Below are 24,795 nucleotides of genomic sequence, written 5' to 3'. Positions count from 1 at the left end.
CCCGGACGGCCAGCCCGTATGGCCAGTTCTCCTCTCCAAAGGGGCAATGTGGTCATGATCCTGGCAAGGGCATACCTAGGCACCACAGTATCCACCCCGGCTGTCATGGAACATTCCTCCCCTTCCAGCGCCCAGTGAAAGCCGGGGGATCATCTTTGCAGACTGGGGGCTTGTTTGGGGCTGGCCAAAAAATTAAATAAAAAAAAATAGATGGCTTGCGGGCCGCGGCACACCACAAAAGACTGGACGCGGCATGGCATGTTGTTGCCTTTGGGCTAGCTGACATGCCTAAAATCGAGTATAAGAACGAACGAAAATAAAATAGAAATAGTACGGGTAAGGAAACATGTACACTTTTGTTTTATTCGAGATGCAACGTATCAACCCCCCCTGGAGGGTTAGTACCGTACCACGGGAGAGCACTCGGCTAGCTGGCTAAAAAGCAAGCAGTGGTTAACAAAGTCCGTCATTGCCACTGAGACATTCATCTTGCGCATCCGTCCTGACACACGCCAGCCAGCTCTGTCCTGCTCAGACCCATCGCCCCCGGTGCATCTCTCATCTTGTATCCGTACTTTGCCTTAGATTGCGACATTGCACATCTCAAGCCTCGCGCGTGCCAGCTCCGCAAGCCAACTGAAAGACAGTCTTGTACCACGTACGAATACCTACATGTACCCGTTGCCTTATCAAGCTTGTCCCGTCTTCCTCTCAGCCCGTTCGAACGCCTGGTCCACTTTCCCTCCTCTTCTCCAGGCCTGTCTTGTAAGCCCCGTTATGATCCCAAGTCAAAGACCATATCACTTCTCCCCGGGATATGAGGGCATCCGGCTGTTTCTGATCCCTGCCCTGGACAAGTCTCATCCTCTCTTTCCTCCTCTCCTCTCCTCTCCTCTCCTCTCCTCTTCGCCCCAGACTTTTTTAATCATTGTCTCTGCTCATCTCCCTTCTTCGTTCCAACCCCTGATTTCTTCCCCACGCTTTTACCCCGGGCTACTGCAACCTTACCCGCGCCTTGCCTCGATTCCATAGCCCACACTCTCGACCGCTCGCCTGGGTCCTTTCTTTATTTATTTATTTCCCCTTCTCCCCCCCAAGCATTCCACCACCCTTGCCGTGTTTGCGCACCGACTTGATCGACCCTGGGTGTCTACGATACAAGGAAGGAATTGTGAAATCTCTGTTACGGATCGCGCACAAACGCCCTCCCCCACCCCCGTCACACCCTTTTGCTCCTGGCCCTGTCCTCCTCTCTGCCTACCTACCTACCTACCTACCTCCCTCTGTGCCACTGCTTCGAGCCTCCCGACTTAAATACTCCATCACCTGCACTCCCATCCGGACGAGCCACTCCCACCCCATCTACTGCTCCCATCTATAGTTCTAAAGCTCCGCTCTATCTTGTCTGGATCGACATCATTTCAACCCTGCCCAGCGCTTGTCAAACAAGATTCTCTATCTACCGTAGGCTTTACAAACCCCCGTCACATCCCCAGACTTGTCCCTAGGACCCAATCTTCCCGGTACGTGAATCCCGTCGACCATCTACGGTGTCATTGAGGCGTTGCGTCTCTGACACTACGTGGCAGCTCTTCATAGCCCACGACCACAACATCACCAAAATGCCCGCAAGTCAGATTGCTTCGCCTATGCCAATTCCTCCCCAGCGGAGGAATTTGCGTCTGATGACGGGCCACGATCTCTACACCAGTCTCAACGCAACTCTCGCCTCGACCACCCACCGCCCAGTGACGCCCGTTCGTATGATCCGAGAGAACGACTACAGCGTACCCGCCCCTCCACCACCAAGCCCAGTCTCTTTCGCTGCGGAACACTGGCAGTCATCGATCCGCCGCTAGACTGCCTCAGTCGGGTCTACGACCAATGAGCAATATGCCCTATGTTCGACACATACGGGTCTCTTCACTTGTACAACCAGCATACGGACTATCATGGGAGCAAAGGGCAAAATGGGATACAGAGAAAAAAGTCATTCGAATCGCGAACGGTGTTTACGTTCAAGAGCAGGGCAGGCAACAACGTTGGGGTTTCTTCTTGGTCTGCACATGGTATTGGCAACAAAACCCGAAAACTGGTGTTAGCTAGGGACGAGGAGCATCTACGGATTGCTCGTAATTGTATGATTGCATTCGCGCGTACCAAGGAGAATTGTCTTCCAACTATGAAATCACATTGATATCAATAACCGTTCCACTACTTGACCTGCTTTGAATGTGATATCGAGTTACCAAGCTACGTTTTCAAGGCGGTTCCTCTTAGGGTCGCACAGGTACACGATGATAGCAACACAGTTAGAAAAACACAGTATGACTATCACGTCCAATACTCAACACAATATGATATCGAGTTGGGTGGTCCCAAGGAGGGTGTTCACCGGGAGAAGGGCCGTCCCATGTCTGGCATGAAGTGGATCGAACAGAACAGGTGTGAAGCGAGCATGGACAGGTGGACGAGCTCCAAACAGTGATTTGAATGCGATTGGCAAAATCGGACTGCAACGCCAAGTACAGGCTTTCCTTCTTCTTTATTGTCTCCCCTTGTTTCTCTTGGGCCGCTCTCTGTGTCTCTCCACATTTGGGTAGGTACCTACGTAGTGTCGTGCTTTGCTTTCCGTTCGTTGGGCGTTTAAAAAAGGAAAGAAGAAAAAAAAAAGTAAGGATGCTGGCGGGTTGCCCCGTCGCGGGTGCATGGACCAGCGCAACCGACGCGCCCCACCCACTTAACGCGACTTCCATTATGTATTACCACCAAAAAACGCGTCGGTCGCGGACGTGGAGTCTGCGACCCCTGACCAGGCGCGTTGCTAGCGGTCGTTGCTCCATCATCTCGGCTCCCCACTCCCCTTCCAATATACAAAACCTCTTCACACTTCCTCGCGACTTCCCATCACTTCACACTACTCTCTCTACACCAGTTGAGACTCCCGTAACGCTTGCCATTCATCCCGCGCTTTGCAGCTTCACCTTGAACCTTCTGTCGACCGGTCTTTCGGCGTCTTATATCCACCGAGACATTCAGCAGTAACACATCTCGACGCAATGGCTCGTGCAGCTTCCCGTCGGCAGGCCAAGCCCGATCCCTCGCCGGCGATCAACCTCATCGGCAAGTACGGTCGAGTTTCCAAGACGCAGCCTGTTCCCGAGGACAGTTCTGTGAAGAAGGTCTTCTATATCCAACTACCCAGCTCTCGCCCAGTTACGACAGTGGACGTCACGACGGAGATCAAGATCGAATCCAGCCCCGAGAGAACCATTCCTCCCACGCCAAGCTCCTCTAGAAAGCGCAAGGCTAGATCCATTGAAGACGAAATCCCCGCTAGGCAAACCAGGAACAACGTCCTGTCGCCTGATGTTCTGAAGCGTCAGCGACTCTGCAAGGATGAGCCTGTTCCTGTCAAGGAGGAGCCCACGTCGGCAACAACCACCCTCTCACCCCGGAACACATCGTCTACTCTTGCCGACACCCGCCGAAAGACACGCAAGTCGGACGTCATTTCCCAAGCAAAGTCCGAGGTCCGCAAGGCCAACCAAAAGGTCAAGCGGTCGAGGAACCACGATGCATCCGCCAAGCCTGAAGTTAAGGAGGAGCCGGCCAGAAAGCAACTGCCAGCCGAGCTCCTTGAGCTTCTGAGCCTCCAGCGGGCGATTCTGAAGACCGTCTCCCTCCAACTGGTGCACCAAAACAACAACACACCCCTCGACATCAGCAGCATTACACCGCACGTCGCCCGCACCTGGGGCAAGCGGAGGGTCACAGTCGACGATATCCGAACATGCATTGCAATCCAGGACGCGAATCCTGCTGACCGGAAAGACGGATTCATGGGCTCCCCCTTCATCGTGACGGACTACGGGCGCGGCAAGCTCTGCCTCGAGATGGACCCGACCAAGAACGCCAGCCGCGTCGATGAAGATCAGCTGTGCAGGCAGTTCGAGGAGAACCTGCACGTCATGTGCGCCCAGCGAGCCACGGATGAGATGTCCGATCTGGACCTGTGCTTTGAGAGCCTGACCTTTGACGACCTCCCCAAGTCCGACATCACCGTCCGCCACACCGCCATCTCCCAAAACCCCGTGTTCGCCAAAGGCCAGCGTGCCCTGAGCGCGCTCAAGGACGGCATCCTGCAGAAGAAGCAACAGAAGGAGGCACAAGTGGCGGCCACAAAGTGCCCGGCTCTTAAACCCGACGGTACCAAAATGAGTCTTCTCGACAGGTTGCGCGCCAAGGAAGAGGCCAACGCCCACATCCAGCTGCCCAGCGGCCCCGAGCTTGCGAGGCAGCGAGCGCTGGCACGTGCCGTTGACATTGCTGCCATCATCTCGATGCTCGTCTCTTCGTCGAACGCGGCTGGCCAGCCGGTCATGTCGTTTACGATGCCCGTTCTGCAGCAGAAGCTGAAGGATTCCGTGCGGGTGCCGATGCCCGTGGAAGAAGGTATCCAGACGGTGCATCTGCTCGCCAACGAGGTTGCGCCTGAGTGGTTGAGAATAGCCAGCCTAGGCGGCAAGGAGCACGTCGTCGTCCAGACAAGACGGAAGCCGTACGATACGGAGCTCGCCGCGCGGGTGAATAGACTCTCCGCATAGAGGGACGAGGATAATAGTTGTGCGGGATATATGAGAGGTTTTCTTGTTTTATCTTTGGAATGGATAGATGCATGGTATGGCGTAGCATGGCGTGGTTTTTCGCATACGGAGTTTGGAAGATACCACGGAAGAAGAGGCAGTGTAGGTGGGCGTTCGGTTCTTCGGGGGTGTGTCTGTTGGTCTATGTCCAGCGGCCTACCAATTCATGGGTCAGATGGACAAGTCACTGGTTTAGATATCCCAAATGCTGAGAAAAACACACACACACACAGACAGACAGACATATGTATAGACAAAACACTGCGGACGGGACGCAGATAATGGAATTCGTGTAATCGTCAGCTTTGCAGTGCCGACTCATCTATTGTGCTGTAAAACGTCTAGGAACCGTAACCATCGTCGAGAGCCAATCTCTCGAGACACTCTGTCCAGCTTTGATGTTTCTCAGTCTTGTTCGTGTGCTATGCAACCAACCGGGTCATAAATCAAGACCTTTTTCGACCTTCCAAAGACCAGACTCCCAGCGAAAGGAAGGGCTAGGGATCATATGGGCGAGAGCTGCGAGAGCGCTGAACCTCGCAGGGTTTCCCTCGCCCCGAAAAGCCCCCCGTCCTCCCGTCCTCCCGTCCTCCTCCCATAACATTTGCCACCATTTGGGTTTCGACACAACAAAGGGCGAGAGGGTAAGCAATCTCCGTCGCGGGAGACCGGGACTCAACCCGCTCACTTCTTCTTGGCGAACCGGGGGGCGCCAATGTCATTGCCGCGCAGCTTGACGTTGAGGACGCGCTCCATGGCGGCGAGGATCTTCTGGTCGGGGGCGGCGGAGCCGCGCTCGAACTCGGCGACGACGGACTGGGTGGTGTTGCACTTGGTGGCGAGGTCCTTCTGCGTCATCTTGGGCTCCATCTTCTGGCGCGTCTGGGAGATGGCGTCGCCGACCTGCTTGCCGACCGTGTTGGGCTTGATGATGTCGTCGGAGCGGTCGACCTTGGTCAGGCGCTGGCCCTCGACACCGGGCTTGGTGGCCTGAAAAACGGGAAGAAAAATTGTCAGTTCACTGGCCTCTCTCTCCTGTCTTTGTCTCTCTGTCTCATTTGAAGGGCTGGGGGAGGAAGCTAGAGCGAGGCTGTTCTGGTGGCTGCTCTCCTCCCTCGTCGTCAATGTAGGAAGAGTGGGGAATGGAGGGGTGAAAGGACAGGCCATGATGTCAAGCATGGTCGGGTACGTAAGGGCAACTGCCAAAGGCGGTTGGTCTTTGGGAAACAGGGGAATCACGTACAGCATTGCCGGCGGCGTACTTCTTCTCGGTTGCAATGACGGAACCACTGCGCTGTGCAGCGTTGAGAGCGCTCTTTCCCTTGATGACAGTTTCTCTCTGCGCGGCTCCGCCGCGGACCTTGGAGCCAATCTTGGTGGCGGTGTCCCAGTCATCCATGGTGGGCAGTACGTGTGTGATGGATGGTGAAGAGGATATGCAAGTTGCTGGGCCTATCGATTGGCAAGGTCAGAGAAGAACTGGCGTGCTGTTCCTTTCTCTTGTTGTTCGGTGGTGGTGGTGATCGTGGTTGTCAAAGTGGAAGTTGCGCAAAAGAGGGTTCTGTTGCGTCAGTTTTTGGGGGTCCTTGTTCGGGCTCTTTGTGTGGCTGGTGTGGCAGAGGGAAGTGTGGATTTGTGGCCTTTTGAGGACAGGCCGGTCGGCAATAAGTGTTATAGAAGGCGATGGAAGGACGAAAATGCTTGGTGGGGGATGGGAGAAGGGGGGACTGAGTCAACCGGCGTCGCGGACGTAAGAGGGTGGCACATCCCTGCACGAGCCTAACGCCGCAGCAGGAGGAGCAGAAGCTGCCCCGGCGCAAGCAAGAAGGGGATTTGGCGGGGTGCCTCTGCTCAGCTTGGCGAGGCTTTCTCCCTTCCGAGCCCTCAGCTGTGCTGCTTACACTCACTCCTATGTACGGCTTCTGCTGACATTTTCAACCTTTTGCCCGGCTGCGCCACATTCACGTAAAGAAAGCGGCTGCGGCGCAGAGAGACCGAGGCCCCCATCAAGGTTACAGTCGCCGGGTCAGTCCGCTAGAACCCAGGCAGGCCTCCAGTGACCAGAGTACCGTCTCCCCTCACTCACCGCTAGGCTTGGGTGGTCGAGTCCCTCATTCGGTACCTGCTTTGCCGTTGTGCGACACTCCAATTGATCGCCTTCGCTCTTGTCTGTTGGGCACTTGTAGATGATCGTATTACTGTCCCATGTTTCCCTATGGTAAAGGACTTTGTTGGCCCCGATTGAGCTTCTATTATATGGCACAGTCATCTCTATCTCCGGAAGTCATCGCATCAACCGGTATGGCATGTACATCGTACAATGTAGCAAACACGCACTAAAACCTCACCCTGGGTCGTCTTGCAGATGACTAAGCTCGCGATCGGACCCGGGACCAGGGCGACCAGCGCAGTCTTGATCTCATCGAGACACGCTCGCCAGCCCCACAACCAGCCCTTCCTCGACCGAGCCATCCCCCCAATCTGGCAAGCAGGAAACACCCAGCTAAGCTCCGTGACCCTTGACGGGAACTGCTTGATGTTCTTCAAGAAAAAAGAAGGAGGAGGAATAAGAAAGAAAAACGCCCCAGCTGGTTTGTGATGTTCATGGTGTGGTGACCAAGACATGACTTCGTCGCCGTAAGGACCGCACCCACTGAACGGCATCTCGCGCCGTACCCCGTCCGGCTCATCACCCTCTCCCAACCGGCCCGTCGCCGTGACGGTTCACCGTTATACCACAGCCCGCAATGTCTGCCGCCAACTCGAGCCTCCGGCCCTTCACTTTGTTGGTAGGCTTCGTTTACTACTCTCTCCTCGGTGGCCGTCTCGATACCGTCCTTCTCATCCTCTTCTCGGCCCTTCGCAACAGACACGCCCTCGCGGATCTCGTCTCAGGCTACGTCGACACGCACACTCTGCGCCACCAGCTCCTCCTCCTGCTCCCGGGGTTCATTCTCGGCTTCGTCGTCGTCCAGGTCTGCCGCTTCCTCCTGGGACTCGCGGCGGTTCCGGGAGACACCGAGAAATGGACGACGCCCGTGAGACCGCTGCTGATCCCCTGTACGACGACGCACCGCCGGACATTCCCTGAGAAGCACGCCTTTGAGTACTCGTACCTCGTCGTGGGCATCCCCGTCGGCTGGAGGGGCACCTACGCCGGCATGGTCTCGAGCGGCGTCCGGGCGCCCAGCTGGACGTCGTTGTTCTCCGTGTCGCCGCAGCCCGGCAAGGGGTGGTTTGATATCGACCCTGCGGATTATCTCGACCGCGGCAACGGGCATCTCGGGCTCAGGGGAAAGCTGGATGCGTATCTCGAATCACAGGTATGTTGAGGGCGCCCTCGCTCGGCAATGAAGGGCTGACAGCTAACACGGCCAAGGGCGCCGATCCGGCGCAGTATCCCGGCGCCTATCTCGTCACTGCGGCCAGGTTTATGGGGTATCACTTCAACCCGGTCTCCTTTTGGTACCTCTACTCCAAAGACAAGGAGTTGACGGCCATGATCCTCGAGGTGAACAACACCTTTGGCGAGCGCAGGATGTACCTCCTCACCACGGACGCTCTCCCGTCAGAGCAACGCCTCAAAAGAGGCGACGACACCGGGGAAGGCGTCTCAGAGCCCGACTCCACAGGAGACCAAGAGTCCGACGGCAAAAGGCCCACGGTGAGAATGACCAAGCAATGGCCAAAGGACTTCCACGTCTCCCCCTTCAACTCGCGCAAGGGCGCCTACTCCCTCTCGGCAACCGACTTCTTCGGCCCGGGTGCTCGCGGGGCCTGCACCCTCGACAACACAATTACTCTCAAGTCCTCAAAAGACCACCCCAAGATCGTTGCCCGCCTATTCAACTCGGGCCCCGCCATCGACCCGGGCTCCATGTCCGCCCTCCAAAAGCTCGCCTTCCTGTGCCGCTGGTGGTGGGTCGGCTTCTTGACGTTCCCCCGCATCGTCAAGGAGGCCGGCGTCCTCTTCTTCGGCAGGAGGCTGCACGTATGGTACCGGCCGGAGCCGCTGAAGGAGAGCGTGGGCCGTCGGGCCGATGCGACGGAGAGCCGGCTCGAGCCCATCTTCCGAGCCTACCTGCGCCACCTCGTCGAGCAGTCCGCGGCCGCCGTCGCCGTCAGGTACATACCCGCTGGCATGGACTCGGCCGGCCCCGAGGTCATGCAGTCCCCGGCCGCGAAGAAGAGCCCCAAACGCGCCGAGGAGCTCGACTTCAAGGTTCTCACGCCGGCGTTCTACGCCCGCTTCGTGCACTACGCCCACGATCTCGAGGCCGTGTGCTGCGAGTTCCAGGACAACTCCACGATATGGATCTCGCGGCCGGACCTCCTCCCGAAGCTCATCCTCAAGAAGCCCGCGCCGCCCCTCAAGACGACCAACGTGGTCGACTTTGTGTGCTTCCGAGCCATCCGGGCCCTGCGCCAGAGGCCGGAACGCATCGAGCGGCCACTCACCTCCGCCGCGTCGCCGGGTGAAGGCCGACGGGACGGCGGCGGCGGCGGCGGCGGCGGTGTGCAAAAGGTGGACATCCGCGACTTCCGCATCTCGTCCATGGATGGCTTCGTCCTCAGGCACCCTGACGCGCAGACGCGGAACGTCTACCGATCGCTCGTGCTGCGGGTGTTCCTTGCCGACCGCCTGGCACTGGGGAGCGTGGAGCTGCTGGGCTTGCAGCACCTTATCGTGCGTGCGGGCGTCGCTTGGGCCCTGTCGTCGTTGGTCGCTCCGTTGGTGAGGTCATGAAGAGGAATAGTCTCCTTAGTCAGCGTCATATACTTGTACACTACGCGCTCCCTAGGCCTGGGCCCGGCGGTCGTGTTGTAATAGGTAGATGGGGATCTTAGATTCGATACCCTACAGGCAATATCTCCTAGACTATTAACGAAACGGACGGCGTTCGTCAAATAGCGATCCGGAACTTCCATCCGATCTTGGACCCGATGCGTGCTTGCGGTGATCAAACATGCACAAACCTGCCAGCATGACAAAAATGTCTTCCGTGGTTCTCCTTCACTGGAGGGAGGGAAGGCTCTCGTCAGCGGAGAATGCCAAGAGGGGGGGAGGGGAGAGAAGTAGATAAAGATAGCGCGCAGTATCCGGGCCATTTGTTGCTTCCCCGCCGCCAGCAGAGAATACCCAGGCCACGCATAGCAGGATGCGGCGATGTGGCATCCAATTACACCTACGAGCCGGGTGGACGATGCCAATGGGCCACGTTTGTTAGGTGGGGCTCCCATGCAATGCGAACACCCCCCCCGGCGGGGGAAGGGGGACGGATACGGTATTTGAAATCTCCAATCCTCTACACTAGATACACGCGCGCACGCGCAGCAATTGGTGGGTTTGTATTCAATTACTTCGCGGGAGAGGCGGTGACGCCGAACCCGCATCTCTTGCATGCTGTGTACCTCACCTAGACGGGCGGCTTGCCTGGCGACCTCGTCTCTACCGGCGTTTTCCGCGTGCCCCGGGCGTTGACAATGGTAACATAAATGATTTCTGTGCTTACCTACCAAGTTAGGACACAGATGCTGCCCGCTTCCCCACCCTACCTCCCAAAAATACAAATAGGGTGTTTCCAGGGAGGTGGGAGCCTAGGTAAGGTCAAAAGGCCCCTCCCAAACAAAACACCCCAAGGGCGGGCCTGCGCCGCAACTTGGTGGCGTGTTTATTCACTCGATTGGCGAAGATTTGCAAAACTGCTTGCCGGGCCGCTTGCCTAAACATCCGGCCAACAAGCTTGTGGGCCATCCAGCCAGTATGGGCCCGGGATGCGCCCGCTCACCCAGCGTGAGCTCGACTCAAGGTGCCGGAGAGCTGTAGCGGCACTAACGCGGTCCTGCATCGAATTCCAAATCGTCCCATCTCTAGCGGCGGGGGGGCTGCATCAAACACACTGACAAGTGTTTCTCGAAGCCTGGTTCTGTCTCGTCCGGCAGGCCACCGCTTCCATCAAACGAGACAGTTCAGCATTGCCATCTCATCTGATGCCGGAATGACAAATTGGCCCGATATGTCCACGATGAGCTTTGCCCGAGTGACCTACCGAGGTGGCATTGGCGTTGAGCAGATCCAAGCACTTGGTTTGATCTCCCTCCGCTCAACCTCCCACTGTACCCTCCCGTGGGGTTGACGGTTCCAGTTCGAGACACAACCAGCCAATCCTCGCCTCGACTGGGAATATTCGTGCCACAACTTGCACCAAGGGCACTGTGAGTCTGTCCGAGGAAAACACAAGGAGATACGGAGCTGCCTCGTGCTTGAACCCCCCCCCCCCCCCCCCCCCTACAAGAAAGCAAGCTTGCTTGCACCCGTCGATCCAGCTCAAGTGCCGTGGACAAGGATGTGCGGTCATGTACCCAAGGATCGCCGTGCTGGCCGCAGGGCTGATAGAAACATATCCCGGATGTGATGCCCAAAGCTGTTCCAACAAGTTCCATGTTCCAAATTCGGGTGGCCTCGAGGCCCTTCCTAGGGTTCGATCCTACAGGCGTCGCCGCAGTGTTGCTGGAGGGCGAGGGGGGTGGGGGATGGGCGTCCTTCGAAGCTTTGTAGAATGCTCCGGAGGCGCATATAAAGAACCGCGTTGTCCCTCGTCCGTTCAGTCATTTTTGTAACGCATCGTTCCTCCAGTGAAAACTCACATATCAAACGCCATTCCATTCTCAGAGACTCTTTTCGGGAGCTAGAGTTCTTTCGGTCGCAAGCCAGTGAAGCCACGCCCCATCGGAAACTTCCACCCCACGGTTTCGGCGATTCTCCCCGCTCCACCAGTTTGACTCCAAGGGTGTGTCTGGATAGGGTAAGTGACGTCGTCAGAAGTATGTCAGCGCATTAGGATGCTAAAACTCGGGGGTGGCATCAGATACCCCGCGCGCCTTTCCCGGCACAATAAAAGCAGCCCATTCCTATCCTCAGTTGCGAATCAGTGTCGTCTGTGTCGAAAGCTCGCTGCACTGCATCTGTCTGTCAACAATTCACGTACAACACACATCTTCTCGAATCCACAAAGACGCAAAGCAATCTTTCCGTTCCAAACTTGATCCAACATGCCTCTCACCGGACACTGCCTCTGCAAGGCCGTCACCTACAAGGTCGACATCGATGCCCCGCTCATTACCGGCTACGATCACTGCGACGATTGCCAACGCCAGAGTGGTTCAACATACTGTAAGTGTGCTTTGTCCATCCTTTGTCCCCCTCTTCTTCGGTCAATCGAGACGGCTGTCGCAATTCGACTCGTGGATGCGGAACTCTGCAATTCAAAATCGGATTGCTCGCTGACTTCGTTGATGAAGCCCTCGTCGCTGTTGTCCCCAAGGACAAGCTAACCATCAACGGTCCCACCAAGAGCTGGGCTGGAAAGGGCTCCTCGGGCAAGGCCGTTCACCGCATCTTCTGCTCCGAGTGTGGCTCCCCGATCGCTCATGATCCCGATGCGGCTCCCGAGATTATCGCTCTCAAGGCGGGCACCCTCGACACTGAGATCAAGAAGAACCTGAAGCCTGTAAGTTGCACCGTACCTGTTGCCGAGGGTTGCTGGTTGCAACCAAGCCTCCGATTGCTGAGGGCTGGTTTGGCCGGTATCTTCGAATATAACATACGAATGAGGCCGTCGAAACTAACGCGTCGTCGGCAGGACACCGAGATCTGGACCGTTGGCAAGCTGCCGTTCTGCCAGGAGAAGCTGGCCAAGGCTTTCGAGCACATGCCTCAGTAAATTTGGCCACACGGGTCAAGCAACAAAAAGATCAAATATTAGGTGGAACGAAATACCCCGATGCAGAACAGGAGGGCTCGGGATCCATGATATATATATATATATATATATATATATACACACTGCACTGGAAGGGCCGGGCTAGGATGGGCCTTGTATGGGGAGTTGCTGACGTGGTGGGCTGGCGTGAGAACCTGGAGGGTTATGATGCCGAGCACCCAATCCAGACCACATTGACCCACGCACATCGTTACCCAAGTGAGTGCACTAACTGATTTCAGACACAGTTTTGGGAAACACCTTTTCAACATGAAATGCCTAAATTAAACCAGCTCCTTCGAGTTGGCCCCGAGGATGTTCCTTTCAAACACCTGCGCAGCGCTGCTGGCCTGCCCCACCCAAGCCAACGTTGTTTGTCAATACATCGTTATGGCAAACTCATCCATCACCACCCTGAAGGCCAGAGCAAACACTACGTTGGGCACGAGAAAGCACACTCTCTTCGCATTATTCATTACTTCTTGATACGCCAATTCATCTCAGCCGTGCTCGTTAATCCTGACCCAAGACAGTAACGCCTCCAAGCCAATACTCCCCCTGATGCGGAATACCGTATCGATTTACAAACCCGCAAACACTGCCAGACCAGCAGCACCCATCATAAGACCTCTTGCAGCGTAGGTCGGCACTGCGCCGTTGCCAGGCACGGACGTGGTTGTGGCCGCGTCCTTGGTAGCCGTGCCAGTGGCGGCAACGGTGGTGGAGGCACGAGCAGAGGGGCCGCGGCTCGTAGTGGCGGAGCCAGTCGCGGTTGCAGTTGAGCCAGAAGTTGTTGCAGTTGCCGCTTGGCTGATGCCAGTAGCACTAGCAGCTTCACCGGTGATACTGCCAGGACCCTGAGCACCGCTAGCCGTGTAGTAAAGGGAGATGGCCGTGTTACTGGGAGCTTGGTCGCTCTTGGCCGTGGCACCGGTGGTGACAGGAGTGGCAGCAGCCTCGATGTTGGAGTAGACGACGGCATAAGCTGCGGTTGGTGTACCAGTGCAGAGAGCATTGGAGGCAGACGAGAGAACACCTCTGTAGAAAGCCAAGTCTCGCTCACTGCGAAGGCCGTGGACGAACAGGCATCGCTCGCAAGCCAGCTTCTCGGCGAAGAAGGAGCCGCCGCACTGGTTGCTGTTAGCCAACAATATCCCACTTTGCAAGGCTGTTTGTACGCACCATGCATTGTGCATGAGCCTCAAAGTGGATGGGTTCAGTGCCATTGGGCTTGCAGGCGACCTCGATATTTTCAATCTGGACGCAAGGGGGGAGTTGGCTACCCGAGCTAGTCGCGGGCTTGCAAACAGCATCCTGGTAGGGACTGCTGTTCTGACGAGAGCCCAGGAGTGCTGGGACGGACCAGGCCTGGGCGGTAGAGGGCAGCATGGCCGCGAGGCCAGTGACGAGGGTTGTCTGTCTCATTCTGGTGCCGTTGGAGGTTAACAATCTTGGAAGAGAAGAAGTGGTATGGTGATTAGAGGAATGAAGGAGAAGCTACTGAAAGGGAGCAATGGATATCAAGAGTCCAAAAAGTGGTATCGATTTGCTGGTGTAAGTGGAATGGCAGCAGACGTGGAAAGTTGATGATGCGTGCTGTGTAGTTGGATGATGAGAGAAAAACAGAGATGGACGAGGACGAAAGGCGGGAGAAAAGGGCAAGGAGATTGTCTGACGATGGACTCATGCCAAGGGAAGTAAGCAGGCGCTGCGAAGCGTGGTACCTACCCAATCTGACCAAAGGCGCATTCGTACCTTACCTCAAGTTCCCCCACCCACCTTGCCTACCTTGTCTGTGTTCAAAATTGATGGCACCTTTGACAATAAGCCGGGGGGCAAGAGCGCGTAGATGACTAGGTAGGTATGATAGAGTCATTCCGGGACCAGGATGGCAGGCGGAATGTCGACGGCGGTCCATTCCTTCTCTCTCTCTCTCTTTTTTCCCCCTCCTCCTTCTTTTCTTTCTTTGTGGTTTATGCGGGGCCTCTTGGAATGTATTTAGCCGTCACTGCCGTCAAAGACGCGTGGTTCCTCAACTGGCATGTTGGCCAAAGTTGAAGGTCGCCAACCTGGGCCAGCGGAAAATTGGCAAAGCGGCACAGTTGGTTCTTGATGCAATATTGCTGGGGTTTGTCCATTCACGGGGGGAGGAAGATCTCGAGCCGAATGGGCTCGTCAGCATCTTTCCAAGAGCGGACTGGATGAGCAAGGATCCCAACACGTATCCGCTCGTCGACTAGGAAAGATTGGGCAAAGGCAAAGGCATAAACGATTACGCGAGATGCATGCACGTAGGCAGCAGGCAATATACCCCTGCCCATCGCGTCGTCGCTATCGCTTGCCTTTTTGCCCGTAGTGTGTTGTTGCTGGGTTCTACAGATAGTACATGGGCTGCGGTCAGCTGGCTCCTCCGGTTGGCTGTCTCTATGCACCTGCTGTTATTTCAAGGGGAAACACAAAACCGGAAACCTCCAAGTCTGGATCGGCTCCGAGAAGGGATGCTCGGCCCGTTGTGCTACCTACCATCCTTGGAATTGTCTTGGATACCGTTGTACCAACGGTGCCTATTGGAACCTTTATCCCCCCTCCATTCAACAGACCTACAATGAGCTCTGTTAAACAATACTACCTATTGCCCCGAATTGCAGGGATTATTTAAGCTTGCTTCGTTGAGCAAGGTCTAGCCTGCCGTCACTGTACACAGTAGTGTAAATTCCTCCAAATGTGGTAGCCTACGCGCCGATCTGCTCAACTACAAGCACGTCTCACCTCAATCGTAAACCTCCCATAGTGCATATGAGGCTCTGGATGATACAGGCAAGCCGGCCTAACCTTGGTTCGGACTCTAATGGTCTATTAGCTTGTATCCAGGATGCAGTAACAGAAAGAATAAGTAAAGTGCTGCGCTGCGGTTGTGGGGTGTCGTCGTCAACCTTCGCCGGATTCTACGTCTCGCCCCCCCCCCGCTAACCCTCAGCCCTACTGGCGTGCTTTTGCCATGCCTACCTAAATTAGTAGGTAATAAGCCATCATCTAATGTCAATGCATACTATACTCTGCCCAGACTGCTTCAGGTTGTACCCGGTACACTTCGTCACCACTAACAAGCCTTGTCTGTACTAGATAGAGCAGATATTCGCATAGCCTGCTTGACGCCGTCAGCAGCAGTCGGTATGCCCAGCCAAGGGAAGGGCCTCTTACTGAAATTCTGTCTTTCCGACTCGCTTCTACAAGTCAACTGTCTCTGTGGCGCCATCGCCATTCACTAGCCTTCCAGCGTAATAAACCGACATCACTAGCTTCCTTGTGCAGCCACGGGCTTGGCTTGACCCGGCATCCTGGCAAACAGCGCGAGGACAATAGAACTGAGAAGCTGAAAAGAAGGCAAATAAAGCCACCTGGAACACAGGTCGACCATCAATGGTGGCTATTCGTGCGGCTGGCAGACACGGCGTATAATGGTTTGCAAGCTTTTAAGAAGGTGTCCCTTACCCTCCTGGTGGTGCGTGTGATCCAAACCCAGGCTGCTTGCATTCTCAGTCTTGCGCGATACCCCAAATAATCCGAGGGAAACATGTACAGTTTACTACTGAAGCTCGCCTTGGCTGCTGTCGGCATCGCGCCGCTCGCTTCGGCTGGCAGTGCTTCGATGTCCCCACGCCAGCTTCAGCAAAGCCTCAGTAATGCACTATCGAAACACGCAGACTTTTCGGCTTTCAACCAAATCTTGAGCAACTACCCTAGAATCATCGATAATGTCACAGCTGAGGCTGACAACAAGATCACACTTCTGGTGCCCACCAACAACGCAATTGCCAACTTCCTCAAGCAATCCAATGCTAGCGACGTAAGCCAGATCCCCGTTGACCGGGTCTTGACCATGTTCAAATACCATACTCTGGACGCCCCCATGACGGCCATGAACTTCAGCTCCTCAAGAGGCATCACAGTTCCCACCAAGCTCCAAGACTCGCTCTACAACCTGCGAAGCCCCGGGCCTGCTCTCATCAGCCGGTATGGCGACGGGGCCCAAGGCCAGGTGCTCTATATTTCACGGGACACTATCAGCCCTGCAAGGCTCCGAGTGAGGCAAGGGTCTTCTTCGTCCGACGACAAGGTAGCAAACCTACGCGCTGGTCTGGGCCAGACCGCAGAGCTCACCACCATTGATGGCGAGTGGGATGGCGGGTATTTCCAGTCCATCGATACGTAAGTGACCTTCATGGAGACTGTTCCAAGGTCGTGCTGAGTCTTGTTTCAGTATTTTGGAGCCACCGAGGCCCTGCTCGACGACGATCAGGAAGCTCTCGGACTCGCTGACATCTCTTATGGGCGCATTGGAGAAGACCAAGCTATGGAGGACGCTGGACGCCAAGCCGAACGTCACATGTCTGGGTCCAAGCACGGAAGCATTCGACCAGGCCGGCAACCCGGAGAAGTCTCTTGGAGAGTCAGAGCTCAAGGGCGCTTTGCTGTAAGTTGTCGTTGGAATACCCGTGGTACATCCCAGATGAACTCACATCCAATAGCTTCCATACCCTGCCCGAAGTCGCCTACAGCAACTTCTTGGAGGACGGCCAGGAGTTCACCTCGCTGGCTAACCTTACTGTACGAGTCACTGTGAAAGACGACCAGATCTGGTTCAACGACGCGAAAGTCATTAGTCCTAACGTTCTGTACGTCAGCTCACCTCGAAAATAAAAGTCCGGAATGTTGAGACTAACCAGTTGTGAAAGGACAAACAACGGACTTATTCACGTCTTGGACCGTGTTATGACCCCGAATGCTATCGGCCCATCGCCTTCGGACTTGCCTTCATCGACTGCTTTCCCAACAGGGTCTAGCATTGTCAATCCCTCGTCTACGAACGCGCCGCCCAGTTCCGGCAACCATGTAACCGGTAGTATTCATGCCGCGGCTTTTGCTGCTCTCGCGGCTGGCGCGTTGCTCGTTTAGGCTCGACCATGCCTATCCGAGGACTCGTATCCGGTTTTGATAATGGAGTCCATTAGCAATGACGGGAGGGGGCAGATGAGAAGGAAAATGAGAACGGCATCTGATTTTGATATAGGGGAAAATGACGAAGCACGATTCTATTGCAGGCTTTCGTTAGGAGTACACGAACGAGGCCCGGACCAGCTTGTGCTCGGGACTCGAATACTGAGGACATGCTAACATAAATTAAACAGAACACAACGTTCTAATTGATGGGCCCTCTTTGATTTATCGCTAAAACAAGATGAAACTTTATCAATGAGGTGCACTCTCTGAAGTGAGGTCTTCAGCTAATTCCTCCTTACTCTGCATAATCGCTCAACGGCCGCGTTTCTTGGGAAACATAAGCAAGCAAACCTCAAGTACATCTGGTACGGCGGGGTGGATCGAAAAGCCTTGCTTCGGCTCAAGTAAAGGTCTTGGAACATGGTGACATACTTTTCACAAAGACACTCGATTCGGTCCACCCCCCCTTTGCTGTCCTTTCCATGTTCAGCCCCCCGTCCATAACGTTAGGTTCATACCATAGTCGGCGGCCGGCCTGCTCCCGGGGTGCGCCAATCAGCCGTTCCGTTCAAAGTCGGCGCGGCTCGTGAACATCAACTTCCTCGCTTCATTGGACTCTTCGCTGCGCCACGGCCGTCGCCTCATCCGCCACGGGATCCTGTAGTCGGGAGGTCTGTCCCGCAAAGTGACGCCGCGGACCCAGTGTTCCAGTTCCGGCGAGGACGGGACGGAGTGCTGTGGTCTCCTCGACGTCATGTGCAGAAAGGGGCGGTCCTTGTCCGACCTGGCTGGGGCCGGGCGGTCGAATTGGCTGCGCAAGATGTACGTCCTCGTGAGCTCGTCCACGACGGCGGGGTCGTCTCCGGGCCTGCTCTCGTAGTTGTCCCGGTGCTGGTTGTAGGCCCAGCGGAGGCGGTTCTTGCGGGCCTGGCCGACCGCGAGGGCGGCGGGGTGGGCGGCGGATATGAGAGACGACTCCTTGTACCAGATGAGGATGCTCCAGAAGTGGATCCTCCGCAGGTTCGCGAAGGACGGGGACGCGGCGCGGAGGTGGGGGATGAAGAGGTCCGGGTGGGCGTTGATGTCGTTCTGGCGGCGGACCGTCGATGGCGAGAGCTCTTGGTCCGCCGGCGGCGGCAATGAAAGATGGGGCGGCGTGGCAGGTAGCCAGGAGGAATAAGGGGTTTCCGGTGACGTGTATCGGGACGGGAAGATTCTGCCCCAGAGCCTGCGGCCTTCGTCGTAGCCCATGACGGCCAGAACTAGATTGTAGACGAAAGATAGGGGCACGGGGGTGGTCTCTCTGATGAGAGTCAACGGGAGAGGGTCGGCCATGGCGCGGAGGGTGGATAGGAGATGCGGATGGAGGACGGCGTTGAACCGTTTCGATGTGCGGCGAAGGTGCCAGAGGTTTATGGGCGAGACATGGGAAAATATGAGATCGAGTATCTCTGTCGGCATGCAGTTGAGGGCCGGAAGGGCTTCGGAGGGCACTGAGGAAGCCATCCTGACGGGTCGTCGACCTGATGGCTCTGTTTTCAGGAAGCGTTCAGGTCTCACGATGAAGATGCTGATCGAGGATCCGAGGAAAAAAATTCTATTACCTGGTGTTCTGTTTTCTAAGGTATTAGGTTGGAACAGGGACCATCCAGTCTCTCAAGGTAGCCATCCATCGAACTGGCAGTGTTAAGAGTCACCATGGATGTCGGGCACCTTCTCAGGGTGGTATCTCTGTCCAGGCATTGGACCAGTACACACAGCTTGCAGAAACTCTGAGTTGCTCATGAATTCATCCAGGCTTGTGGACACGGTAGCGTGGTCAAGTACAGAAGATTTGACGAACTTTTTTTCTCCTTTCCCTTTGCTTAGGTAGGTATGGATATACTCACTCGCTGATCCCGCTGGGCATTCCGCCATATCAACGAGGTCGATTCTAAGACTGATAATAGCATTCTGGCTTCCATAGATTACCCGCATTTTACTCGCCCAGTGAAGTTTGCGGACCTGAAAATCTTACAAGCTTAAACTGCGAGTTGTGGGCAAGCTTCGACAAGGCCATGTAACCGGATGAAACCGAAGTGAATGCATTGGCTAACAAAACCACCAGCACCACTCACTCTTTACGAAGACCGGGTCCCCGAAAGAAGTTGGTCGTGCAAAGCCGCACGCGGAGGGGCCTCCTCCTCTGTGCAGGCTGGGAAACCGGATTTCCCCCTTACCCGAGAAACTTCCCCGGGCGACGGATCTCCTAGCACGATGCCCTTCCCTTGGTGGAATTGAAACCCCCCACGCCAGGAACTAGCTAGCAAAACGCAGCGTCATACGTGGTCGCATCATATCTGGCGTCAGGGACTGAGGCCTGAGTTGACAATCCCTTGTTCATCTACATGCCAGCTTTCTGAGAGAACGCCCTTTCGATAAGTACGCCCTTTCAAGATAGATGGATAGGAGCTCGCCTACGGTTTGGTGCTGGGTCGGAACACGTAGGCCGCATTGGGTTCGAGCCGGCCAATGAGGTAGGTAGCCGTAGATGTCTTGAACGGACCAATGCCGTTGGCTCTCACCATGCTGACTAGCGTTCAATTGATCTCGATCCGAGCCCTACTAGCGCGCTAGGTGCCAGCACATTGTGTGCGAAAGCGGCGGGCAAGCACGTCAACGAGTCCCTACAGAGAGGCTTCCGATACTTCTTGGGAAATTCAGATCCTGAGTGTTTGCTGGAATCAATTGCGAGGTGGCATCACGTAAAGGATGCATCATCGAGGCAAACTCGTCCATGGTGCTGGGCGGCCCACGGGGGTTGGTTCTATGGGTCTTTGTCGATTGAGGGTTAGCACGGATAGAGAGTCCGAGCTTGCCTGCCCTTCTACGTCACCTTGACGGTCCAGGACCAGCCTTACCTTGTGTTGTTACTTCCGGAGATTGAGATCATATTTGTGGCGCTCCTGGTGCGTTTTCGCCAGGGGGGGGAGGGTTTGTGGGAAGCTAGGGAACCGAACGTGAGACATGCCGTTTCCCTTGCTCCGTGCCATTATGATTACCTATTGAACCTTTGCCTCCCCTCCCCCCAAACAGAAGAGAAAAGGACGACAAAAAAACAAGCAACGTTTAGTGTAGGAGAGACGCCGGTAGCCATCACTCCACCTCTCTTACCCAAGTCATGAGGCCCGCCGCGTTCAACGGGATACACCTTGCACCCCGGTTCGGAGCACCGGCGTCATCCCAGCCCAACACTACCGCACGCCGACTATTACCGTTACAACTGATGGGGCTTCAGCGGCCATCAGGAGGAGCCACCACCCATGTATCCGTCTTGGTACTCCGGGCCATCGGAGATCTCCCTTCAATCGTCTGGGAGGTCCTGGCCGCCATCATCTGGGAAGGGTGGGTCACCGTCACCAATCAGCTCCGCCTCCTAGTGGCCACCTACCCTCTAATGGTCATTCTCTACTTGTCCACCAGCGCCCTGGACCTCACCACCCTCATCGCCACCTGCTGCTCCGCCTACCTGTACATCTCCTTTCTCTACTACTTCCGTCTCAGGGACCGTCTTCCGTGGGCCTGCCTCGCCGCGGCCTTCATCTGGTTCGACGGCCCGGACAGGCAGCTCATGCGCCGCGCCGCCGTCGCCGTCTTCATGCTGGCGCGGGACGACGACTGGCGCGTGGTGATGGACAAGAGGTTGCGGACACAGACGCTGCCTTGGCAGGATGGTACCGGGTTCGAGTTCTTGTACAACTTTGAGGGGCGCGAGTTGCTGCGCGAGGTCAGTCTGTACTGGGTCAACACGCTCTGCTCATCGTTCGGCCAGCACCGCGTGCCCCATGACTTTGGCCTGCGGACTTCGATCAGGGCTCTGGACGTGTTGGTCCTACCGCTCCTTGCGTTGGTCGACTGGGCTTGGCGGTACAGGCAGGCCCAGAGAAGCACGAAGATGGACGACAAGGAGAGACGGAGGCCCGGGCTGTTCTGACGAAAGGGAGCCGGACGGATGGAATAACGAGTGTAAAGCATATGGCGCGTCTGGAGAGGGTCGAGCTTCTCGTTCGAGTCATCCTACAATGAACTGAATTTCTTAGTTGAAACATGGACCGCGGTGTTCAAATGAATCTGGGTATCGAGTTGAATCGAAATGACAGCGCCTTCATCCCCTTCCACGACCAAGACCTCATGCATTCACGGGGCCTGCCTCGTCCTCCCACCACTTCATGAACGTCCGGATTCTCCTTGTTCGCTCCCGCGCCATCTCCCTGCCCGGAGCCGTCTTCATCATGCCCTCGAGCTTGACCAGCTTCTCCTCAAAGTGCACGATAGAGTCGTCCATGCTCCGCGAGCCCTTTGCGCCGCCAAAGGTGAAGCAGCGGCCCACCCCCACGGCCCCGATGGCGTCCAGACGGTCCGCGTCCTGCACGACGGCCAGCTCCGGGTGCTCGGCGATTAGCGCGCGGACCCGGGCCGGGTCCTTGATCTCGCTGGAGTAGCTGACGCCGAGGCAGATGGCCTGCACGCGGGCGGCGAGCTGCGGGTCGACGCCGAGGGACCCGAGGACGGCGGAGACGAGCGTCGAGGCGTCCTCGCCGGGCTGGAGGTACTTGCGGTCGCCGACGTCGTGGAGCAGGGCGGCGAGGGTGATGGTGTGCTTGTCCAGGGCCGGCGTGGCGGGGGACTGCGCGTAGATGCGGTGGGCGAGCGAGACAACGCGCCTGATGTGGTTGAAGTCGTGAGAGGCGTCGTACTTTGCCATGTAGCCCTCGACGTACTCCGTGACCTTGGTGACGACTTCCTCGTTTGTAGCCGCCATTATGAGAAAGAAGAAGAACAAGAAGAAGAAGAAGAAAAAAAAAAAAAACCGCCCCGGTTGAGGCTAGATTTTTTGTATTAGATGTTTACGTCGAACCCAGAAGGATTGAACTTGAATACCGGACAACAGAAGGAAAATGGGCACCTCGTGACTTTTTTTTTATCAACGGTGATAGCAAGGCTTCTCGCTCGTGGATTGGTAATCCGGTCACTTCAACGCAGTCTCGTTAACGAGGGCTTTTTGAGATTACTCTCAAGGGAAAAAAAAAAAAAAAAAACTGATGGTTCAGTTTGACGAGAGAGGGGCTGATGTCTGGAGGCGTTGACTCAGACTGACAGGATGGGAGAGGAGGCTCGCGCGACTTACCCGCGAAGCCGGGAAACGATACACTGTCTGCTCGGAAAGATTCCATAACGCGCTATCACGAGACTTCCCACGTGATTCGTCTCAAATGTGGAGTTCACAACCGGATGGGCTTGGCCCTACCCTCTTACGGCCCACGGGTGATTCAGACGTCTCCCGCCAGGCCTCCCCCAGGTACTGCCGTCATCCGTTTGATGCTTTGCCGACATCACCACGTTTCCACGGATCTTGGAGGGGCAGATGCGGGAAACGACGTTTCCCAGCTCGATCTGCTGTGTTCCTGCAACACATGTAGCACTACGAAAAAACGCCCAGCTTGTCAGCCGACATAACCCTCGCCGTGCTGAGGTCAGACCGCTCCATGTGCGCAGTTTTCGTCTGTGAGACATCTATCGGCGTCACCGCTGGGCATCACCATTGATGGATATCCTGAACTGCTGCTGCCTGCTCATGGGTAGCCGTCTTTTCCAAATGCCTCGTTATACGACGGCAAATCGATAGCGATGAACCGCCCTTCGCGGCCCAGAAACATTGCGGCTGCGGACTAGATCCTAGATCCCAGATCCTAGATGCGATGGGGGGAATTCCACGACGGGTGTTGCCATTTTCCACCAGCGGGGCATGATTCCGTCCGTATGTGATGGGCCTCACATACCCGCCGAAGCTAGAGATGCATGGATCCGGATGACGCGCCTCGATACTATGCCGAAGCAGGATGTCATGATGGTGCCGTTCCTCACATCCTACCCTCCGAGGTGTGTGGTGTGGGTGGCTCAAAGGTCACGCAGACGAGCTGATGTCGGCCGAGGGCGGAGGACGGCAGTTTGTACTTGGCGGGCTGCAACCACGATCGGCCTCGTCGACTGACAGGCTACATCGCCGGGGCGGGGCAGGCAACGCTGAAGGGCCTGCTTCGCTGCCTGCCTCGTTTCCTGCGTCCCCCCCCCCCCCCCCCCTCCCTTCCCTTCCAGCTCCGGATCTCGGTAGTGTTTGATCTCCTCCAGGCCAAGTTTGCGGGGTGGTTTCTCGACTTTGTCGTGCTTCCAAGCCAACAAAGATGGAGGGCCATCGGCAGAAGCTGGTCTCGATCCGCTTATATTGCATGCCAGGCCTTGAGAGCATCTGCTCCGTTTGCTTTCGAGGCAGGTACTGGAAGAAACTGACGAACCGGAGTAAGCAGGACCGTCTGCATTGTTACTCAGGGAACCAGGAACATGGCTTCTGGCATCATGTTTGCCTGCATCCCCTCTCCGACTTGGGCGATCTTCGGTTCTTCCCTGGTCAAGCGGCTGGCAGAGACCATCAGCCGACAAGACTCCAATGAGAAAAAAGGACAATCTCTGAATGCTTGCGCATCTACATGCAGCCCGCATGCACATTGACTCAGTGCATGATGCAGTCTGTCAGTTCGCTGCTCGGCGATGCGGACAGGCCGGCGAATACCGTGCAGGAATTGGACAATGTCTTGGTCGGCTCATCCCTCAACCTCAAGGACGAACCAATCCCGGCGAGAGGGGGAGGGGGCTATCGGGAGGGCTGGAAAGGCTCATGAGCTTGGTGATGCTTCCGCAAAGCTGCATCGAGCATCCAAGTATTGATTGGCCCGACCTGCAGCACATCACTTGGTGATGGGTGATGGGCGACCGGGCACAGAAGAGCAACGGACGCGGGCTATTGGCCAGCGACGACAGGGATTTAGACGCCCAATTCAGAGCCATCAGAGGCCGGTCGGCTCTGGACCAGTAGGAGAGCACAGCGGACCGAGAGACGTACCGCGATCGACCCACTCTTTTCTTTCACAACGGTCTATTTTCGCTTAGAATACGTACCAAGTACAGTGTGTATGCATCTGAGTCCAGGGAATCCCCCTCTCCTTCACCATGCTTAACCGCCCAGCTTGCTGACCTGGCCCATCCCGGCGGCCATTACTATGTATGTGGTAGTACCACTAAGGCATCGTACTAACCTGTTAGCAGGGAAGAATAGATGGGGACACGGCGCAATGGTGACGGTGACGGCCTAGTCACAGAGAAGCGCTTTCGTTCCTATTTGCCAAACACATCTCGGAGAAGCACACGCGGAGCTTGATAGAGTGCCCATCTCTGGGATGAGGGGACCACCCACCCCTCCCGGCCGGCCGATCCTCCCAACGCCGCCGCGGAGCACATCACCAGTGTGATATCGAATGCTTGCATCGACCATCCACAAGCCTCGTCGTTCC

At 56.2% G+C, this 24,795-nt stretch overlaps 11 protein-coding genes across 11 annotated transcripts; 7 read left to right on the top strand and 4 right to left on the bottom strand.

The window, feature by feature from the left end:
* The first annotated feature begins 341 nt into the window (after positions 1-341).
* Positions 342-906, top strand: LY79DRAFT_553052 (uncharacterized protein). Its single transcript, XM_060557747.1, has 2 exons — positions 342-397; positions 451-906. The coding sequence occupies exons 1-2, from the start codon at positions 347-349 to the stop codon at positions 583-585; spliced, it is 186 nt and encodes a 61-aa protein (XP_060414505.1). The 5' UTR covers positions 342-346; the 3' UTR covers positions 586-906.
* A 350-nt stretch (positions 907-1,256) lies between these two features.
* LY79DRAFT_553050 (uncharacterized protein) lies at positions 1,257-2,194 on the top strand. The gene has a single exon (XM_060557746.1). It carries the CDS (start codon positions 1,623-1,625, stop codon positions 1,857-1,859), a length of 237 nt encoding a protein of 78 aa, XP_060414504.1. The 5' UTR covers positions 1,257-1,622; the 3' UTR covers positions 1,860-2,194.
* Positions 2,195-2,846: 652 nt separating this feature from the next.
* LY79DRAFT_553048 (uncharacterized protein) lies at positions 2,847-4,932 on the top strand. Its single transcript, XM_060557745.1, has one exon. It carries the CDS (start codon positions 3,060-3,062, stop codon positions 4,605-4,607), a length of 1,548 nt encoding a protein of 515 aa, XP_060414503.1. The 5' UTR covers positions 2,847-3,059; the 3' UTR covers positions 4,608-4,932.
* Positions 4,933-6,534, bottom strand: LY79DRAFT_553045 (multi protein bridging factor 1). Its single transcript, XM_060557744.1, has 2 exons — positions 5,890-6,534; positions 4,933-5,636 (listed from the first exon to the last, which is right to left on the bottom strand). Exons 1-2 carry the CDS (start codon positions 6,043-6,045, stop codon positions 5,331-5,333), a joined length of 462 nt encoding a protein of 153 aa, XP_060414502.1. The 5' UTR covers positions 6,046-6,534; the 3' UTR covers positions 4,933-5,330.
* Positions 6,535-7,154: 620 nt separating this feature from the next.
* LY79DRAFT_190221 (uncharacterized protein) lies at positions 7,155-9,544 on the top strand. The gene is made up of 2 exons (XM_060551381.1): positions 7,155-7,969; positions 8,026-9,544. Exons 1-2 carry the CDS (start codon positions 7,394-7,396, stop codon positions 9,391-9,393), a joined length of 1,944 nt encoding a protein of 647 aa, XP_060414501.1. The 5' UTR covers positions 7,155-7,393; the 3' UTR covers positions 9,394-9,544.
* Positions 9,545-11,699: 2,155 nt separating this feature from the next.
* On the top strand, positions 11,700-12,370 carry LY79DRAFT_590028 (glutathione-dependent formaldehyde-activating enzyme; the record flags this gene model as incomplete). Its single annotated transcript, XM_060561093.1, has 3 exons — positions 11,700-11,820; positions 11,949-12,157; positions 12,290-12,370. 3 exons carry the CDS (start codon positions 11,700-11,702, stop codon positions 12,368-12,370), a joined length of 411 nt encoding a protein of 136 aa, XP_060414500.1.
* Positions 12,371-12,990: 620 nt separating this feature from the next.
* Positions 12,991-13,834, bottom strand: LY79DRAFT_579520 (uncharacterized protein; the record flags this gene model as incomplete). The annotated part of the gene is made up of 2 exons (XM_060560032.1): positions 12,991-13,539; positions 13,592-13,834. The coding sequence occupies 2 exons, from the start codon at positions 13,832-13,834 to the stop codon at positions 12,991-12,993; spliced, it is 792 nt and encodes a 263-aa protein (XP_060414499.1).
* A 2,149-nt stretch (positions 13,835-15,983) lies between these two features.
* On the top strand, positions 15,984-17,365 carry LY79DRAFT_669502 (fasciclin domain-containing protein; the record flags this gene model as incomplete). The annotated part of the gene is made up of 4 exons (XM_060563653.1): positions 15,984-16,618; positions 16,671-16,883; positions 16,939-17,085; positions 17,146-17,365. 4 exons carry the CDS (start codon positions 15,984-15,986, stop codon positions 17,363-17,365), a joined length of 1,215 nt encoding a protein of 404 aa, XP_060414498.1.
* Positions 17,366-17,965: 600 nt separating this feature from the next.
* On the bottom strand, positions 17,966-18,916 carry LY79DRAFT_669501 (F-box domain-containing protein; the record flags this gene model as incomplete). Its single annotated transcript, XM_060563652.1, has 1 exon — positions 17,966-18,916. One exon carries the CDS (start codon positions 18,914-18,916, stop codon positions 17,966-17,968), a length of 951 nt encoding a protein of 316 aa, XP_060414497.1.
* Positions 18,917-20,675: 1,759 nt separating this feature from the next.
* LY79DRAFT_514797 (uncharacterized protein) lies at positions 20,676-21,383 on the top strand (the record flags this gene model as incomplete). Its single annotated transcript, XM_060554659.1, has 1 exon — positions 20,676-21,383. One exon carries the CDS (start codon positions 20,676-20,678, stop codon positions 21,381-21,383), a length of 708 nt encoding a protein of 235 aa, XP_060414496.1.
* A 97-nt stretch (positions 21,384-21,480) lies between these two features.
* On the bottom strand, positions 21,481-22,480 carry LY79DRAFT_189924 (HD domain-containing protein). The gene is made up of 2 exons (XM_060551380.1): positions 22,331-22,480; positions 21,481-22,274 (listed from the first exon to the last, which is right to left on the bottom strand). Exon 2 carries the CDS (start codon positions 22,209-22,211, stop codon positions 21,579-21,581), a length of 633 nt encoding a protein of 210 aa, XP_060414495.1. The 5' UTR covers positions 22,212-22,274; positions 22,331-22,480; the 3' UTR covers positions 21,481-21,578.
* Between the last annotated feature and the right edge of the window lie 2,315 nt (positions 22,481-24,795).

Source organism: Colletotrichum navitas (genome assembly GCF_030913465.1).
Source record: "Colletotrichum navitas strain CBS 125086 chromosome Unknown LY79scaffold_27, whole genome shotgun sequence".
NCBI lineage: Eukaryota > Fungi > Ascomycota > Sordariomycetes > Glomerellales > Glomerellaceae > Colletotrichum > Colletotrichum navitas.
This window is presented reverse-complemented; position numbering and strand designations above follow the sequence as displayed.

Bases quoted from the DNA above. Each gene is read 5' to 3' on its own strand.
- LY79DRAFT_553052 (XM_060557747.1), top strand. From the start codon at position 347: ATGTACACTTTTGTTTTATTCGAGATGCAACGTATCAACCCCCCCTGG. The intron at 398-450 runs GTTAGTACCGTA...AAAAGCAAGCAG, and splicing joins GTATCAACCCCCCCTGGAGG to TGGTTAACAAAGTCCGTCAT.
- LY79DRAFT_553050 (XM_060557746.1), top strand. From the start codon at position 1,623: ATGCCCGCAAGTCAGATTGCTTCGCCTATGCCAATTCCTCCCCAGCGG.
- LY79DRAFT_553048 (XM_060557745.1), top strand. From the start codon at position 3,060: ATGGCTCGTGCAGCTTCCCGTCGGCAGGCCAAGCCCGATCCCTCGCCG.
- LY79DRAFT_553045 (XM_060557744.1), bottom strand. From the start codon at position 6,045: ATGGATGACTGGGACACCGCCACCAAGATTGGCTCCAAGGTCCGCGGC. The intron at 5,637-5,889 runs GTACGTGATTCC...CCCGTTTTTCAG, and splicing joins AGTACGCCGCCGGCAATGCT to GCCACCAAGCCCGGTGTCGA.
- LY79DRAFT_190221 (XM_060551381.1), top strand. From the start codon at position 7,394: ATGTCTGCCGCCAACTCGAGCCTCCGGCCCTTCACTTTGTTGGTAGGC. The intron at 7,970-8,025 runs GTATGTTGAGGG...AACACGGCCAAG, and splicing joins ATGCGTATCTCGAATCACAG to GGCGCCGATCCGGCGCAGTA.
- LY79DRAFT_189924 (XM_060551380.1), bottom strand. From the start codon at position 22,211: ATGGCGGCTACAAACGAGGAAGTCGTCACCAAGGTCACGGAGTACGTC.